The sequence below is a fragment of the Phyllostomus discolor genome, chromosome 3 (genome assembly GCF_004126475.2).
Source record: "Phyllostomus discolor isolate MPI-MPIP mPhyDis1 chromosome 3, mPhyDis1.pri.v3, whole genome shotgun sequence".
Classification (NCBI taxonomy): Eukaryota; Metazoa; Chordata; class Mammalia; order Chiroptera; family Phyllostomidae; genus Phyllostomus; species Phyllostomus discolor.
This window is the reverse complement of record NC_040905.2, coordinates 163,570,725-163,587,830: the sequence shown is the minus strand read 5'-3', so window position 1 is coordinate 163,587,830 and position 17,106 is coordinate 163,570,725. Positions and strand designations below refer to the sequence as shown.

At 39.2% G+C, this 17,106-nt stretch overlaps 1 protein-coding gene across 3 annotated transcripts in view; it reads right to left on the bottom strand.

The window, feature by feature from the left end:
• PUM3 (pumilio RNA binding family member 3) overlaps positions 1–12,636 on the bottom strand; it is a 43,552-nt gene extending 30,916 nt beyond the window's left edge. Inside the window, exons 1-6 of one of the 3 annotated variants that reach the window (XR_004902195.1) lie at positions 12,605–12,620; positions 9,367–9,515; positions 9,055–9,146; positions 7,581–7,799; positions 3,051–3,186; positions 2,407–2,482 (exon numbers count right to left, since the gene is read on the bottom strand). Coding sequence is in view for 2 of the 3 variants with exons in the window: in XM_028525241.2 (XP_028381042.1) it covers positions 2,407–2,482; positions 3,051–3,186; positions 7,581–7,799; positions 9,055–9,139 (516 nt within the window). In the remaining variant the exon portion in view is untranslated. Of the gene's footprint in view, positions 1–2,406; positions 2,483–3,050; positions 3,187–7,580; positions 7,800–9,054; positions 9,147–9,366; positions 9,516–12,604 lie in introns of those variants that run through there. The other 2 variants (XM_028525241.2, XM_036021700.1) reach the window with 2 other exon arrangements.
• Positions 12,637–17,106: the final 4,470 nt, after the last annotated feature.

Sequence of the window (17,106 nt, the reverse complement as noted above, 5' to 3'; positions counted from 1 at the left end):
TCTGATTTCCCAATCTGCACCCCCCCCCCCAACTACTGGATGGATTAGGTCCTCAGTGAAGGACTTGCTGATCAATTTTCTGTAGCCATGACCACAAATGAGCAGTAATACAAAATTATTTTTTAGTATATTACAATATCATCTACTTCAATAGTGCTTATTATTTGTTGCTCAGTCTGTCTGTAAAATTGGAATGTGAAGGCACACACCCATCAAAGCCATAGATTTCAGAAGAATTTCCTTAAGGGATATTTATATAAACATTTATGATTAAAACTAAAAAGTATTTTTTTAAAAAATAAGGCTGTTTCTGTGCATATACTGATTACTTACTATATAACCAATATACATACTATAAGTATATTTTTCTCATTTAGACCTTAGAGCAACTTAAAGAGTGGGCTATTGTTATTCCCACTTTATAGGTGAGAAAAGTTTAGGAACCTGCTATCTCTGTGACCCTGGAGATGAAAGTTAACTTGCCTGAGTCCCAGATATATGAAATGTGTAACAGTGATGGTGACCTTTAAGGTAAAGAAGGCAACAGATGCCCTGGTTAGCACAACTGCCAGCACACAGTAAATAACAGAGGTTGTCTTCATGTAAAGGCACACATATGTTGAGGAGTGGAGTGATCTGAATGCCACATCTAAACTCCAGACTAACCCCTACATCTATGGGCATGTAATAATAACCTTGGAGTAATTGGAAAAGGTTACTGAGTGTAAAATATTTATAAATAGAAAGTAACAGACTGCTGGAGCACAGGAACAGTTCTGTTGTAAAAAGATCTTGCTGGAGCCCTGGGAGGGTAGCTCAAGTTGGTTAGAGGGTCAGCCCAATACACCAAGGCTGTGGGTTCAATCCTTGGTCAGGGCACATACGAAAATCATCCAATAAATGCCCAAGTGGTCAACAAACCTTGATATTTTCTATTTCTCTCTCCTGTCCCCTCTCATTAAAATCAACTTAAACATTTTTTTTAAAATAGGCCTTGCTGGATTTATAAGAAAGCAGCAGTTGGAACTTGGCAATTTCAAGGCATTCCTTTGAACTGCAATGCAGCCTCTGTCAGACCTGTGTGTACCGTTTGGCACATGCTACCACTCTGGAGCCCCCAAAGCTATCGAGCCCATTGTCTTCCAAGTGAACGGTCACTTGTATGTATACATCCAAATACACACAAGTCAACAGAAGTTCATTATAAAGCAGGACTAAACAGCAACAATGAAAATAACTTGAGAATTCCCAAACTTATTACATTTTAAAGAGCTTTGTATGTTTATAAAATCATGGAAAAAAGAAGTAATCTAATTGTGCTTGCATCTCTCTCACACACACAAACAAGCCAGCAACTGTAAACATACTAAAGTACTTGGAGTTATGACCCAATGATTTCACTTCTGGGAATTTATCCTAAAAATCGCAATACATTAATTTGAAAAAAATATATGCGCCCCTATATTCACTGCAGTGTTATTTACAATAGCCAAGAAGCAGTCCAAGTGTCCATCAGAAGACAAAGGGCTAAAACAGCTAAGGTACATTCACACAACAAAATACTACTTGGCTGTAAAAAAACAAAACTTTACCCTTTGCAAGAGCATGGAGGATGGACCTGGAGAACACTGTGCTAAGTGAAAAAGCCAGTCAGAGAAAGACAAATACCACATGATTTCACTCCTATGTAGAATCTAATGAACAAACTAAACTAACAAGCAAAATAGCGACAGACTCACAGAGATGAGGCTGGGTGGGAAGATTGAGCAAAAAAGAAAAAAAAGAGAAAGAACTCATGGACACAGACAATGCAACAATTGAGGAAGAGGGTGTGGGGGGAATAAATGGTGATAGGAGAAAAGTATATTGAATTCAGAGCAAGACATTCTAACACATACTATTCAAGATAACATAAAGAACACTGATTTATTTTTTATTATTATTTTTTTTTAAATATAACTTTGTGTTTTTTATTTTATTTTTTTAAGATTTTATTTATTTATTTTTAGAGAAGGAGAGAGAGAGACAGACAGACAGACAGAGAGAAACATCAATGTGCGGTTGCTGGAGGTCATGGCCTGCAACCCAGGCATGTACCCTGGCTGGGAATCGAACCTGGGACACGCTGGTTCCCAGCCAGCGCTCAATCCACTGAGCTATGCCAGCCAGGGCTGATTTATTTTAAGTAAATTATTTAAAAATGACACAACCAGATACTTCACAGTCTTTTTACAGTTTTACAGCAATGAAGTCTGTCATTATTAAGCTTTTAGTCAGTATTTGAAATTTTTGGCCAAATACATTTAAAGTAACAATTTCCCCTGACACAAATGGTCAGCCACACTTCACTTGAGAGTAAGTGAATTTTAATTGTTAAAATTGCAAATGTACATATGCCCTACTTACAGTTTTAATTTTTCCTTGAATCAACTTCTGCAAATCACTTATCAACTTCACTCTTTTTTCTTTGTCACAGTCTTTTCTATAAAAGAGAATAAAAGAAAAAGGAAATGTAGCTTAAGTAAAGACATTATTTTAAACATGCAAAACTAAAACCTGTTTCAGTCTATGTTCACCCAGTTATGTGTGCTTTTCTCTTTGGAGGCAGCCGCCCTTTGACATTAAAATTACTATTCCAGAGCAGCCAGAGAAAGGCAATTTTCTCAAAGGCAGAAACTCATCTCACAGGGTATTATTCCATGCATCAATCTAAACCTTAACAGCCAGAACTTCAAAAGTAGAAAAATAATAAAACAAGTACAAGACACCAAATACTTAAGTATCTCAAAACTACAATAAGAAATTGTCCTTCGTTTTTTCAGAAATCTTTCAGGAAGAATGTCAAATCCAATTTAACTTTCATACATTTTCATAAACACATCTGACACCACCCTAATGATTCCCCACCCTTGTGCAGCGGGCAGACCTCCAAACAGTGAAGCCCCCCTGGAGCACTATGAGTGCTCCCTCAGTTAGCCAGGTGCTGTGCCATTTGCTTTAGGGCATCTCACTCTGCACAAAGCAACAAAGACGCCGTCTCGCTGTGTTACCTTCTTATGATCTCCCAAATCTGCTTTGCCCGAACAACAATGTCATAGTTGGTTCTATCACTGAGTTGTCTGCTTTGCTTCAGTTCTTTCTTCTTCTTTTTGAAATCATCCCATTTGGGTTTCTTGGCTGCTGATTCTAGTCATTATAAAAATTATTTGTGATTACATTTAACATTCTGAGTGCCACAAACAAATACCAATCAGGTACACAGAGCGATCAATGATCAGGGCTTATACATACTCAATGAGGGAACTGGATGGGGGAAGGTATTCTCTATAAACTTATACTTTATTTCATTTTCTGAGCAGTTTATACACTTTAAATTTGGTTGAAACTAGCCATCCATTCATTCAACAGCTATTTATTCATTCTTAGGAGGATACCTTCTAAGAAAAGAAAAAGGAAACCAAAAAGATGGTAAAAGCAATTCAAAACTTTTAAGTATCTTTTTAAGTTCATTAGTTCTTAAGACTTTAGTTATAATCAGTTCTTAAGGCAAACAAAAATTAGTTTAAATTAGTCCAAATAAGAACAGGAAAAACAATGTAATCAAAAATTCACTATTCTGTGTGCTGTTATATATTAAGTCATTTAATTGTTACAACAACTCTACTGTAAGGTGAGCACTATTTTTTTTTTAACAAGATGAATTCTGGGGTAGACATAGTAAAGAATAACGTAAAATCTTACATGTAGAATCTAAAAATGTCAAATACATTGAAGCAGAGAGTAGAACAGTGGTTACCAGGGCAGAGAGGTAGGGGAAATGGAAAGATGCCAGTCACAGGGTACAAAGTTACAGCTACACAGGATGAATAAGTCTAGAGACAGCAAGATGTATATGAAGATGGCTATCCTAAACACTGGACTGAATACTAGAACTTTGTGCCCCAGCCAGGGTGGCTCAGTTGGCTGGAGTGTCCTCCCATAAACTGAAAGGCAGTGGGTTTGGCCCCCCATTGGGGCACATATGGAGGCAACCAATCTATGTTTCTCTTCCCCTTCTCCCTCCCTCCCTTGTCCTCTCTCTAAAATCAATTAGCATGTCCTCAGGTGAGAATAAAAAGAAAAGTTCCTACAAATTTGCTAAGGGGTAGGTACTATTATTAGCCTCTCTTTCACACGGGAGAAACAAAGGCATCAAGCAGTGAAGCTCCAAGGTCATACAACTAGTTCAATGGCAGAGCCAGGACTCAAATCCAGAGGCAACTCTGAAACTTCCCGCTCTGCTGCCTCTTACTTATGACTATGCACAATCAAAATTGCTTAGCTCTCTACAAGCAGATTATTTCTATAAAAGTCAAGTGTCTATTAGTATTTTTTTGTCCTCAAAATCTAAGAAACTTGCCAACTGAATCAAAAAGCCTGAAGGAGGTCAAAGAACAACTAAATAAAATTGAATATCCTGCAAAGAACCTTTTGGAGAATTAATTTTAACTTAAACATGAGAAAGACAAACAATCCAATTTAAAAAATGGGCCAAGGACCTGAAGAGACACTTCAAGGAAGACATACAGACGGCCCATAGGCATATGAAAAGATGTTCAACATCACTAGCCATCAGAGAGATGCAAATCAAAACCACAATGAGATACCACTTCACACCGGTCAGAATGGCCATCATAAACAAATCAACAAACAGCAAGTGCTAGTGAGGATGTGGAGAAAAGGGAACCCTAGTGCACTGTTGGTGGGAATGCAGACTGGTGCAGCCACTGTGGAAAACAGTATGGAATTTCCTCAAAAAACTAAAAATGGAACTGTCTTTTGACCCAGCAATTTTGTTGCTGGGAATATAACCTAAAAACCCTGAATCATCAATTCAGAAGAACCCATGCACCCCTATGTTTATAGTAGAGCTATTTACAATAGCCAAGTGCTGGAAACAGCCTAAGTGCCCATCAGTAGATGAGTGGATCAAAAAATGGTGGTCCATTTACACAACGGAATACTATGCAGCAGAAAGAAAGGAGGAACTTCTACCTTTTGGAACAGCTTGTATGGAACTGGGGAATAGTACGCTAAGTGAAATAAGCCAGTCGGTAAATGACAAATGCCCTATGATCTCACCTATAAGAGGAATCTAATGAACAAGATAAACTAATAGTAAAATAGAACCACAGGCATGGAAACATAGAATAGACTGACAGTGACCAGAGGGGAGGAGGGAGGAGGATAATAGTGAAAAAGAAGGGGAAGGAACTAGTTAAAGAGCAGATATGAATTACCATGGACAACAGTGTGGGGACTGACTGTGGTAATGAGGATATGATGGACGGAGGAGGGCAAAGGAGGAAAAATTGGGACAACTGTAAAAGAACAACAATTAGAAAATAAAAACAAAAGCCCTGGCTGGTATAGTTCAGCGGACTGAGTGCTGGCCTGCAAACCAAAGGGTCACTGATTTGATTCCCAGTCAGAGCACATGCCTGTGTTGTGAGCCAGGTCCCCAATAGGGCGCACTCAAGAGGCAACTACACATTGATGTTCCTTTCCCTCTTTTTCCTTCCCTTCCCCTCTCTCTAAAAAGAAATAAATAAAATCATAAAATAATAAAAATAAAATAAAAATGGGGCAAAGGAAAAAAGCTATAGGAAAAGCTAAAATAATAAATATTACTTACATTTCAAAAAAAGTTTTTTTCTAAATATCTCCCTTACTCTGATTAGAAAATACACTCATTATGAATAACTTAGAAAATGCAAATACAAAGTCCTCCTATAGTCCCAAAATTTAAATATAACATTTCCATTTTATTCCCTTGTCTTTTTCCTATACATGTTTTATATTGCTGTTCCTAAAAATTCAGAATTTACTGTCTTCACTTAAACTTAATAACTATATTTTAAGTGTACCTCCATGGAAATAAATATTCCTCAGAACCTTAATTTTTAATGTCTATACAATATACAACATATTTATTCTCCTTACTGTTTATTTATTCCTGGCCTGGTCACAGAGAGTTGGAGGTAACAGAGGTCGTATTTACCACTAACGTTAGGCCATCGTCTACTATACAGTAAATGTCAGTGACTGACTCAGAGCTCACAACTCCACAGACATTTGGCACCCCTGACGAGGATGACTAGCCTTGCCAGGCTAGGTTGCAGTAGTATACCAATTCTGGGGATGTCTAGTATCCAATTCCCCTCAGTTGCTAGTATAAAATTATGAGAAAATAAAATCAGAGTTCCATTTTGAGATGTCAGGAACATACCTCCCATAGCAAAAGGAGCCAGACTACAGCATGACAGGATCTTAATGTGAGAATTAAGTGTTTAAAATGCAGGTGCCAAGAATTCCAGTAGGAAAAGGAAGATTTAGGAGCTTCAGAGAGGGTAGCAAAGAGGAGATAAGAAAGGGAACCTGAAAGAGAAACTATGGGGTGTGGGAGTGGAGAGAAGAGGAAGAGAAAGGGATCAAGAGACGTCAGAAATGGAGCACAAAAGGACCCGCAGGTCTCCTGGGAAACAATCACAAATTTCCCTTCCTTCCTCTCCCCCAACCTCCCTGTCTTAAAGTTGCTGTCCCTCTGGTGAACAGTCCCCAGTAGAGCGCAGAGGAGGGACCAGGGCTGGGGAACTGGAGTGAGAAGGCCAGATGGCAGTGGCCTCAGCTGACAGCAAAGGAGCTGGGTTAGGATATGCCATGTTCGAGAAACAGAGATGAAAGATGACAGAGAGACTCCCATGATGTTGTAGAGAAGGTGTATGTATGGCAGCACATGAAACCTGGAGACAAATCCAAGATAACACACAAGAGGGGTCCATTGTACAACAGACAGCAGACAGAGCTCTGTGTTAGAAATGATGCCTGGGGTATCATGATGAAGAGATGAGCAGTTTGTTTCGATACACAAACAGGAGTCCTGCCAGTATATCCCATCAGTTAACAACTCATCCTGAACCAATGAAAGTCAAATATGCCATGTGTACACTACACCTTCCTTGGAACTGCCTGATAGGCTAATACATTAGAGTGGCCTAAGCTCTGTGAAAACAGGGTCTATATGTCTCTCATTCAGCAAGGCCTCCTTAGCCAAGGCAGATGTATACTAAGGTGGACACACTACTTACTTAAGGCTGGCTTCTATGCTGATCAGACAGGGCTTGTACACTTACTGGTTTTTAATCCCCCCCCATCTCCAAGGACAGTGCAAAGAAAACACAAATATTTGTTTGTCTAATAAATGACTGTATTAACAAATAAATAAATTTTAGCCTACAAAAAGAAGAGTTTAATCAAGATTCCTCTGTATAAAGTCATTACCCAAAGCTAGGGTAATTCAGCAAGGGACTAGGATATAAGGGACCCTAAGCACCAGAGGACATACATTTATGACCAAGGAATATGCTTTCGGTTGTTTATTTCATCCCATCTACTCTTCACCCCTAGCCCAAATGTCGCCTGTCTAGGACCAAGAACAGGAGGTTCCTCACAGACTTCCATAGTCCCTGTGCGGTGCTTCCGGCAATAGCTCAGCCAGGGTGAAGCTTCCACAAAACTGCCCTGAAGGAACCAGAGCTCACCATCACTTTTACCGTCCGGCCGGAATTTTCTTTTCTTGTTGATGTTATTTGCCTGCTGGAATTTGTTCTTTGGTATTTTATCCCCTGGCTGCTTGTTCTTGAACTGCTTCACACCTTTTTTCCCTGGTTTTGTGGCACTTTTCTGAAAGTTCTTTGATGTGATTTTAGGCCCACCTTCCTTAACAACTTTTCTTGGGAATGTCTTTGAAGAACCAGAATCTAGTGAAAACAATAAATAATTAGCAGTTCAATGATCCTGAGCCTACATCTCTCTTATCTACTGAAATGTATTTGTTATGGAAAACTTTACCCTCCTTATTAAAACATACTTTGTCTTACCCTCAAATATGGAGCAGAGTAAGATTTTAAATATCAAAACAAAATTTAAAAACTTTCTCTGATTACAGAATTATAATAATACAGGTTCATTATAGAAAACCTATAGAGAAATGCATAATAAAAACTATCTATATCCAGTGAACCAAAGGGTCACTGGTTGGATTCCCAGTCAGGGCACATGTCTGCATTGCAGGCCAGGTCTCCAGTAGGGGGCGCGTGAGAAGCAACCACACATTGATATGACCCTCCCTCCTTCCTCCCTTCCCCTCTCTAAATATAAATAAATAAAATCTTTTAAAAAGAGCTATAACTCCAAAGATAGTTTGGTGTATTTCTCTTTTTTAAGCATTGAATAGAAAGGGGGTAGTATTTATATACCTTTGTAATTCTACTTTAAAGACTATGTCATTAAAGACTTCACATATAATTTCACAAGTCTCAACAACATCATAGGAAACGACAAATAAAACAAACACTTGGAATTTAGGAGATATACCATATTGTCAATTAAAGGTATTAATTTTCAAAATTTCTGATTTTGAAAATAATTTTCAAAGATAACTTCAAAAATCTTCTTTGGTCAGCAAAGCCTACAAATTAAGCACCTAACAAATGAAATGAAAATGGTAACAGCTATGCCCTAAGAATATTGTTAAGGAAAAAAAGAAGATTGCTTAGGAAACGTTTCATCATTTACACAGACTCTGACTTTTCTGTTTTACAATACTGACACCTGATGGAATAATAAAGACACCACAATCAGAAATCTTGAAGGTAAAAGTATATGGTTTACCAGCAGTATGTATTTGTCAGCCACAATTTATCAAACATTAAAAGAAAATATGATGAATCAGTGTCTAATGACTTAACAGCATCAGTAGGTGACATGAGGAGTCTTTTATAAGTACAGCATCCCCCAGTCATGCTGGCAATTTCTTAAATGTCTCGGTTTCACAGGGAACATGCACACTCCCACACAGTAACGCCCACTGTTTCTATTATTTTAATCCCAATCCTAACCCACAAATACAGACCGCAATCAACTACATACCCTTCCATCCCACAAACCCCGTCCTTCAATTATAACAGCCAAACAAGTCCACATGGAAAGCATATTTTGGTAAGGCTATCTTACCATTATTTTTATAAAATCTGTTTTTTTCTTGGGATGCCTTTGGACCTTTTCCTGTGAATTTTTTTTTTGGTTTGACTTCCATCATGGCAACTCTGGAAAACAAAAAAACCCAAAAGAATCACTGAATAGCTCTCATGTAAGAGACATTAAGTAGCCATGGCTACATTTAGTCTTTGAGTTCACAGATGCAGGACAACTCATGTGGGCACCCACACACGTTCAAGAAGTAAACAATTACTGCTTTTAAGATTTTACAACTGAAAATCAACAAGATACCAACACAAAAAATAAGAATACCCACACAATGTATACCTTGACTAGTGTGTGATATGTTTGGAGACAATACTTCAGCAATAGTACTGGCTACACATAGACCATTATTTGTGTTTGTGTTTCTTATAACCTGGGAAGACTTTGTGATGAGAAACTGACATTACCATTTGTTTTCTTGGGTCTCCACCCTAAAAAGTCAGAGACAAACAATAGGCTGCACTTACTGTATATTCAAATTTAATGAATGAAAATAAAAGATTATCTAAAAGTTCCTTATGTAGCTAAAACACCTAACTTCAAATGTTTGTTATTCTTTTAGTGATTTTCAGAGACCTCCAACATAGGACCACATGGAAACATTTAATATTTTGAGGAATCTGCCTAACAGGTTACTTCTGGGTACAGAACCCCCCCCCCCCCCGCATGGTACACAGAGCAGGTAACAGATAACCCCTCACTCACCCAAGGCTCCTGGATGCAGAGTATGTCAACAGCGAAAGTCACTTGGCTATTTCTCTGCCTTCCAAAGTTGTACATTCAATTCATTCCTAAATTTCTAAAGTTGACCGTCTAGCACATGTTCAGGATCTCTCTCTACACAATGCCGTATTTCTGTGACTTTGTCAGTCTTTGCTTGTTCCTCACGACTGAGACACTCAAAAACTACCGGCCAGACACTTTGTAGAATATCCTTCATTGGGGTTCGTCTGGTATTTTCTCACTATTAGACTGGCATTATGGATTCGGGGGGGAAGAATACCACCGAGGTAAAGTGGCCCTGACATCACGTCACATTCTGAGGAACATCGTATCAACATGACCAGCAATGCTAACCTTGATCGCTTCAAGTACTGTGTGCCAGGTTTCTCCACCATCAAGTTACTATGCGTCTCTTTCCAGAGTCTGTTTATTAGAATTACGTCACTGTGTTCACCCAAAATGAAGGAGAGAAGAGTTAAGTTTTACTTCCTCCATGGAGAAATATTAATGAATGTTAAAATACGTGTATTAAAATCAGCATAGCAACTAGTAAATGTTTTGGGTGATACATTTTGCAATTGTGCAATATTCTATGTATTTCCCCATAATTTTAGCATTCTCCAGTGAATCCTGCCTCCACCAATTACTATGGTGTTTTAATGTTGACTTTCTATTTCCCTCAACAGCTCTACTTTTAATTCTTCTGTAGAGAAAATTTGCGTCTTCTTCCTCATTTATTTAATAATTTATTTACATGAGTGGTCTCATAGATATTTTATTACTTGGGGTTATAACCTAACAGTATTGTTATTTTGCTGCTCAAACTGTTCCAACATTGGCTAGTGGACAATCCTTCAGGTTGCTGTGACAGTTTGACAAGCTCCATCCTTTTTTTTTTTTTTTAAAGCATGTCCTTACTTGTTTTAAATTCCCTTTGTACTTTCCCTGTGATAGCCATGAAATCAGCCATTTCTCCAAGAAACCCTCATTCCTTTTACTGAGGATGCTATTCAAAAACCAGGATATGAATGCTAGGTGTGCTTACTGTAGTGGGGGTGGGCGGGGGGTGACACTGCTTCAGGTAGCTTCTTGTCTTTTAACCAGACAGGATTACTATACCTGTGCATGCAAACTAACCTGAGTGCACACACAAACCTCTATTTCCGTAACTATTAAATAAGCTCATACTGGTGTCTCCAATTCTAATCAAGTGCTACAGGGTTCTCTACTCTTCCTTTCTTGATTATAACTTCTTTGACAGTGAGAAACTTGCCTCTAGTATTTACAATTTGTGTATTGCTCAATACTAACACACATGTAGCTTCAGAATTACTAACCTGCCAGCACTGTATGATACAAATTTACCAACTATAGTACAGTGTTTTTAAGTATAACTGAAGTATATATAAAGTGTTCAGGGGGCCACAGAGCTGAAAGCCAGATTGTGCCTTGTGAGGGGGAAATGGTAGAGCTTTCCCAGAGATTGAGGGACATCTGACTAATCCTTCTTTAACTCCTTTCAGCAAACTTAGCATTGCAATTTCAAGGTAGTAGACATTCAATACCAAACCTCAAAATGTTGACATTCCTCAAGTCTTCCCCTCTCTCCCCAAGCTTTATCCAATCCCCTGGCTCTCTATGCTGAGGTCTCTCCATTAGGAACATCTCCTTGGGCTCCAGACCTGTACATCTAACTGCCTACCTGATACCCCCATTTATGTTCCCTACACTTACTAAGTCCAAAACATAACTCTTTATCTTCTCTGCAAACACCAAGTCTAAAACATAACCCTCTATTTCCACTGCAAACAACACCCAAACAAAAACCCCACCCCCTCCTCCATCTCAGCCAACAACACATCATCCACTCCACTGCTCAAGGAAAGAAAATCCCACGTTTACTTTTGACATTTCCTTCTCCCTTGTCTGCTACATTCAATCCTTCGGTAAGTCTTCTTCAATCCCCTTAAAAAATACCTCTGACTTTCCAACTTTGAGCTCCACTACCACCACCTTAATCCAACCATCATCAATAATCTCCAATTATATAACCAGCAACACAAATTATATACATTTTCTAAAAATAACGAGGGCCCATCATGTTACTCCCTTGCTTACAAGCCTTTTCTGTTTTCTATAAATGGGAATGCATTTCCATTGTTCAGAAAATCTAAACTCCCCTACCATGGTCACATCCCTCTAGTTTTATCTTGCATCGTTGTACCTCCAGCTCACTACATTGGTTCCTTTTCTATAGCTCCCACCTCAGGGACTCAGCCCCAGTTACTACTTCCGCTTGCAGAAGTTTCCTCTGGGCTTTCTGACTTCAGGGTTGCCTCTTGTCAAGCTTTAGACCCGCTTCACGATCACTTATTCAGGCTTCCCTGTCCTCCATCTCAGTACCCAGTAAGTTTCCCTCGCAGCGCTCAGAACTTGCAACTGTATATTCAGGTTGTAAACTTGGCACCTGGCACTGATTGTGCGCAGAACCGATGCCTGTCAAACGTATGATAAGAAAAGCTGAACGCAACTAACGTGGGCCAGCTTAGAGCGTGAAGGTAGTCAGGCTAGTCCTGCACTCTCAGGACAAGGTAGTAGAAAGGAGTCGTGAACCCGCCTCGGTCGCCAAGCTCCCATCAACCTCCAAACTCCCAGAATAGACAAGACAGAAGACTGCCCAGCGAGTGACAGGTGTGAACACCTCTAGCCTCGCTGGCAACCCTGAGACATTCCCACTCCCGCGCCGGGCACGGGGCAAATCCCTACCAGGAACAGCCCCCAAACCCGCCACACTCACCGCACACGTGTGGTTCAGTCAGAAACTTCCTACTCACAACACCATTTCCGCTTCCTGGATTTACCCCGCCTCCGTGTCCACTCTTTTCTTCTTCCGCGGGGGAGATTGGGTTAAAGGGTGGAGATTAGCCGGAAAAACAGGAATTTGGCATTGCTATTGGTCCGCTCTTATTTACCTCCTCTAGAAGAACGAAGGTTGTGCCACACAGGCGTTTTGGCCCTTGGACAGATCCGTCGGCGAGAACGTGTTTGCGGCTCCTGAAAGTGACGTAATTAACCCTGTCGCTTCCGCGTCCGGAAAGACAGCACCTTATCGCGAGGGCTGACCAGATTTTTGGAAACCAGCTGGGTTGGCTCGGTTAATCCTTTAACCTGAACTAATACTACAATGGTTAACGTTTTTACAGTCCGTTAATTTGTATCCTCTCTGGCAGTCTAGGGCAGAAGCTAAAAGGGATACCTCGGGAGTCTGTTTGAATTGTAACCCGTGTTTTTTTTCGCTTGCTACTTGTGTGGTTTTGAGCAAATTACTAAATTTCTCTGAGCCTTGATTACCTGATTAATAAAATAGAGACAGCTAAGTCATCCATGGAAAGCTCTCAGTAGAGTGAAAGGTCAGGATAAGCGCTCAATAAATGTTGTCATTTTTAACCTCTGCCCGACTGCATTTATCCCATTTTCCACTTCAGAAAATGAGACTGGTTAGGATAGTGTCCACATTTTACAGATAAGAAAACTGACACTACAAACTCGTGTCAAACAATTTGTTCTCTTAACAGTTCTGTAGGCCAGAAGACCAAAATCAAGCCGCTGGCAAGATTACGCACCTCCCCAAGGCTTTAGGGGAGAAACCTTTGCCCCTTGCAGCTCCTGGTATTCCAGGCACCTTTTGGCTTGTGAGTGCATGATTCCAATCCACGCCTCTGTCTTCACATGGCTTTCTTCTCTGTGTCTTCTACCTGTAATAAGGACACTGGTCATGGGATTTAGGGCCCATTGGAGTAGCCCCGGATGATCTCATCTGGAGGTGATCACTTAATTGCATCTACAAAGACCCTTTTCTCAAGGTCACTTTCACAGGTTTTGGTGCTAGGACACTCAGATACCTTCTGCAGGGCCACCTGGAAAATTAAAGAATTGGAACTTGATACCAGTTGTGTCAAGCTCAGGTTTTACTGTTTTCCAAATGACACAGTTTACTGCCCCTTCAAGACCTGGTAATTCTCTAGATTTCCTGAGGGCAGGGCCACGGTTACTTTAAGCACACCTATCCCACTAGTCAACACGCAGATGTTCAATAAGTACCTATTGTCTGCCTCAGCCATTCTGTTTGCATTCCAGCTCATTAAAGTCTCATAAGAACAGTTCAATTACCAGTAGATCTTTTCCCCTTATTTATGTAAAAAGAGGAAATAAAGTAGTTTTGATCTGGTGATCCTGACTCCAAACACTGTATTGCTTTCCTGAATCCATTAATTCTCTAGTAAATGCTCAAGAGAAGCAAATACAGTGCAAGAATTGCAGGTCTCTCAGCAGTGCCTACTAGACAAATAGTATGGTATATGCTAGCCACCCCCACCCCCCAAAAAAACTCAAAAACAAAAACAAAAAAATACTTCACAACTATACCCTACCACACAATACCTAGAAGGGACACATCTGTATTTTCAGGGCCACAGAAGACAGCACCTCACATCCTCTCAGACACATTCGCAGAGCTGTCTTAAACATATACATCAAAACCCTACTACTCCTGTGCCTTTACATTGAGAAGACAAAAATTGGCACATACCAAAGGCCTAGATTAATATTCAAAATGTTATTTTTCAAGTCTTTTATGCTGTGAAAAAGTAGATTGATTTGAGTGTTTTTGTTTCTAGTGAACTGAAAGTGTCTTGTAGTTTTGCAGAACAGCAACAGAGCTTCTGTAATTTTGCAGTTAACCAAGTTAAACCCATCAATTCTTCAAATATCTAATAATCTAAATGTCATGTCATAAGGTGACTGAAGTTTAAACATGTAAGAAGAGCTACACAATATTGTTATAAATAAGTTCCATTTTTCTGGGGGTCTCCCCTCCTACATATTCAAGAGGTTTGCATCAATGTAATTAAGAGGGTTGGCATTTGAATCAAGTGAATCCAACTTCAAGTCCAAGGTCTTTATGACCATGGACAAGACAGTTCATTTGTATGGGCCTCAGTTTCTGAATATGTAACATGGGAATAACAACACTTATCTTTTAGGGTTGCTCTGTGGCTCAAAGGTGAGAATAACTGTAAAATTAATAGCCAGTAGTAAACGTGGAGTGGTTCATAGCTTGACAGAGACAGAACCAACTTGTGTCTACTAGAGATGCTTTTGACTGCAAGGAATGAGAATTGAGCAAATTCTGTAGCACAGCAAATCATATATTTTTTACCAATCTGACAAGAAATAGGTATAATTTTGATTCATTCATACCAGGTGGCTATCATTGTGTTGGCTGTTGTCACTTTTTAATTTGACTATCTAAAACAAAAGAGGTCAGTGCCCCTGACTAAATAGTCAGGTTCTGCATGTTTTAAAAAATGCTTGCAGCACACCAGAGTGCCTCTTGTGGTGTAACGCTTGAAATTCCCCGGTCTAGTTCAAAGATTCCACAATGTCTCAGAGACTCATGTTCTCTCACAGATTCCAGGATCCACCATGCTCAGCTTGTTAACTTCATTTTCACAGCTGCTTTCCCTCCAATTTGTACATTTTGACCATCTTCATCCATCCTCCCTGCTCACCCCATAATCTCTCTTCACTCCACCTCTGGCAACCACTACTGTGTTTTGCTTCAGTGAGTTCTGGTTTTGTAGATTCCACATTCAAGTGCGATTGTACAGTATTTGTCTTTGTCTGGCTTGTTTCATTGTTGCTTTCTGATTGCAAGATGTACTTCTCAGTTTCAGGATTTATATCAGAGTTCAGGGCTAGAAGAATGGAGAAAAGAATGAAATTCACTTTTCCCCCAGTAGGCTGCTATCCTTTTATCTCAGAAGGAAAAGAACCAGCAAGGTTTCCCTTCTGTTTCAGTGCCTAAAACTGTGTCACAGGGGTACCCCCATGGTTGGAAGTCCATCAGGCATAACGTTAACCAGGCACTTAGATTTCATTCTTTTCCAGCACTCTAGGAAAATTAAAGGTCATTTGGCAAATATGCCTCCATCTAGTGGTAGAGATTTAATTTGTAATTTAAACTAATCTGGCTTAAAACCTAAAATTTAATAATAGTAAGCTAAAACTTAAAATAATTGCAGTATCCATGGTGGTGAATCTCAATCTTGGCCACATATGAGAATCACCTGGGGAGTTTAAAAAGCAAAAAACCAAACCAGTAATTCTGATTTAATTAGTCTGAGTGGGACCTGGGCATTGAAAATTTGGAAAGTTCCCCAGACCATGCTAATGTGAAGCTGAAATTAAGAGCTACTTGTTTAAGGCATGGAGTTAAAGTCGTTGACTTGATTTTCTAGTTAAGTGAGGATTAAACCCTGCAATCTTTTGATCCCTCTTTTGCACTCACCAGAATCAAAGAATTAAATGTATAATATACTTGTTTCTGTAAATAGAATGTCTTGGACATAACTGTAATCTCTCTTGTTCTTTGAGGCCTCCTGTAGTGATTTAATATCATTAGATACTGAAAATGGTTTAAATTTGAACCATACATTTTCAAATGTATTCTGGAAAGTATTTGCACTGTACAATTCTTCATGATGTTGTGTAATTTTTCCCTTTCCCATAAAAATAAAGTGTGTTAGGTGTCAGATACCACACATCTCCCTTCCCCAAAATCAGTTCTTTAGGGTTCTAATGAATGGATTTGTAACGAATTGACATTGTTTCTGTGCTTCCAAAATGCATCAGCAGGGATAAAGGGAATGTTGTTGATAGAAAGCATAAGTGAGGTTTTGGCAAAGATTGGATTTTATTTTCAGGACCTATTAGAATTATAAATCCATGGAAATAGAGCAGTTGCCAACATTTTTTCTTCAATAAAAAAGAATTGCTTTGGAGGAGAGAGGATTATGTTTTTCAATACCATAAATGTGCTGAGAAGTGTACTAGTATGGCCTAGACATTAACTGTGTATTCATAATATTCTGGTTGCTGTCTAGTAAACACAAAATTTACCTTGCTTTAATTTACTTTCTTCGGTGAAATGCTTAGGAGCAGCAGGAAAATCATGTGACCAAAATTAAAGTTTATCTGATTGTAGCACAAAGTACCACTTTTACTGAAATATCATGTCAGCCTGTGATGGAGAAATAAAAATGATTAGTTAATATCACTCAAAGCCCACAGATTATCATGTATACACAGAGCACTTAAACTGTCCTATGATTTTATAAAAACGTAACTCCTCAAGTGACATAGACCAGCTCTGGCTTTTAGCTAGGATGAAAACAATGTGTTTTTGGAGGGAGGTTTAAGTTTTTGTTTAAATTTGGTCTTTAGGCTTGATCTGAGGTA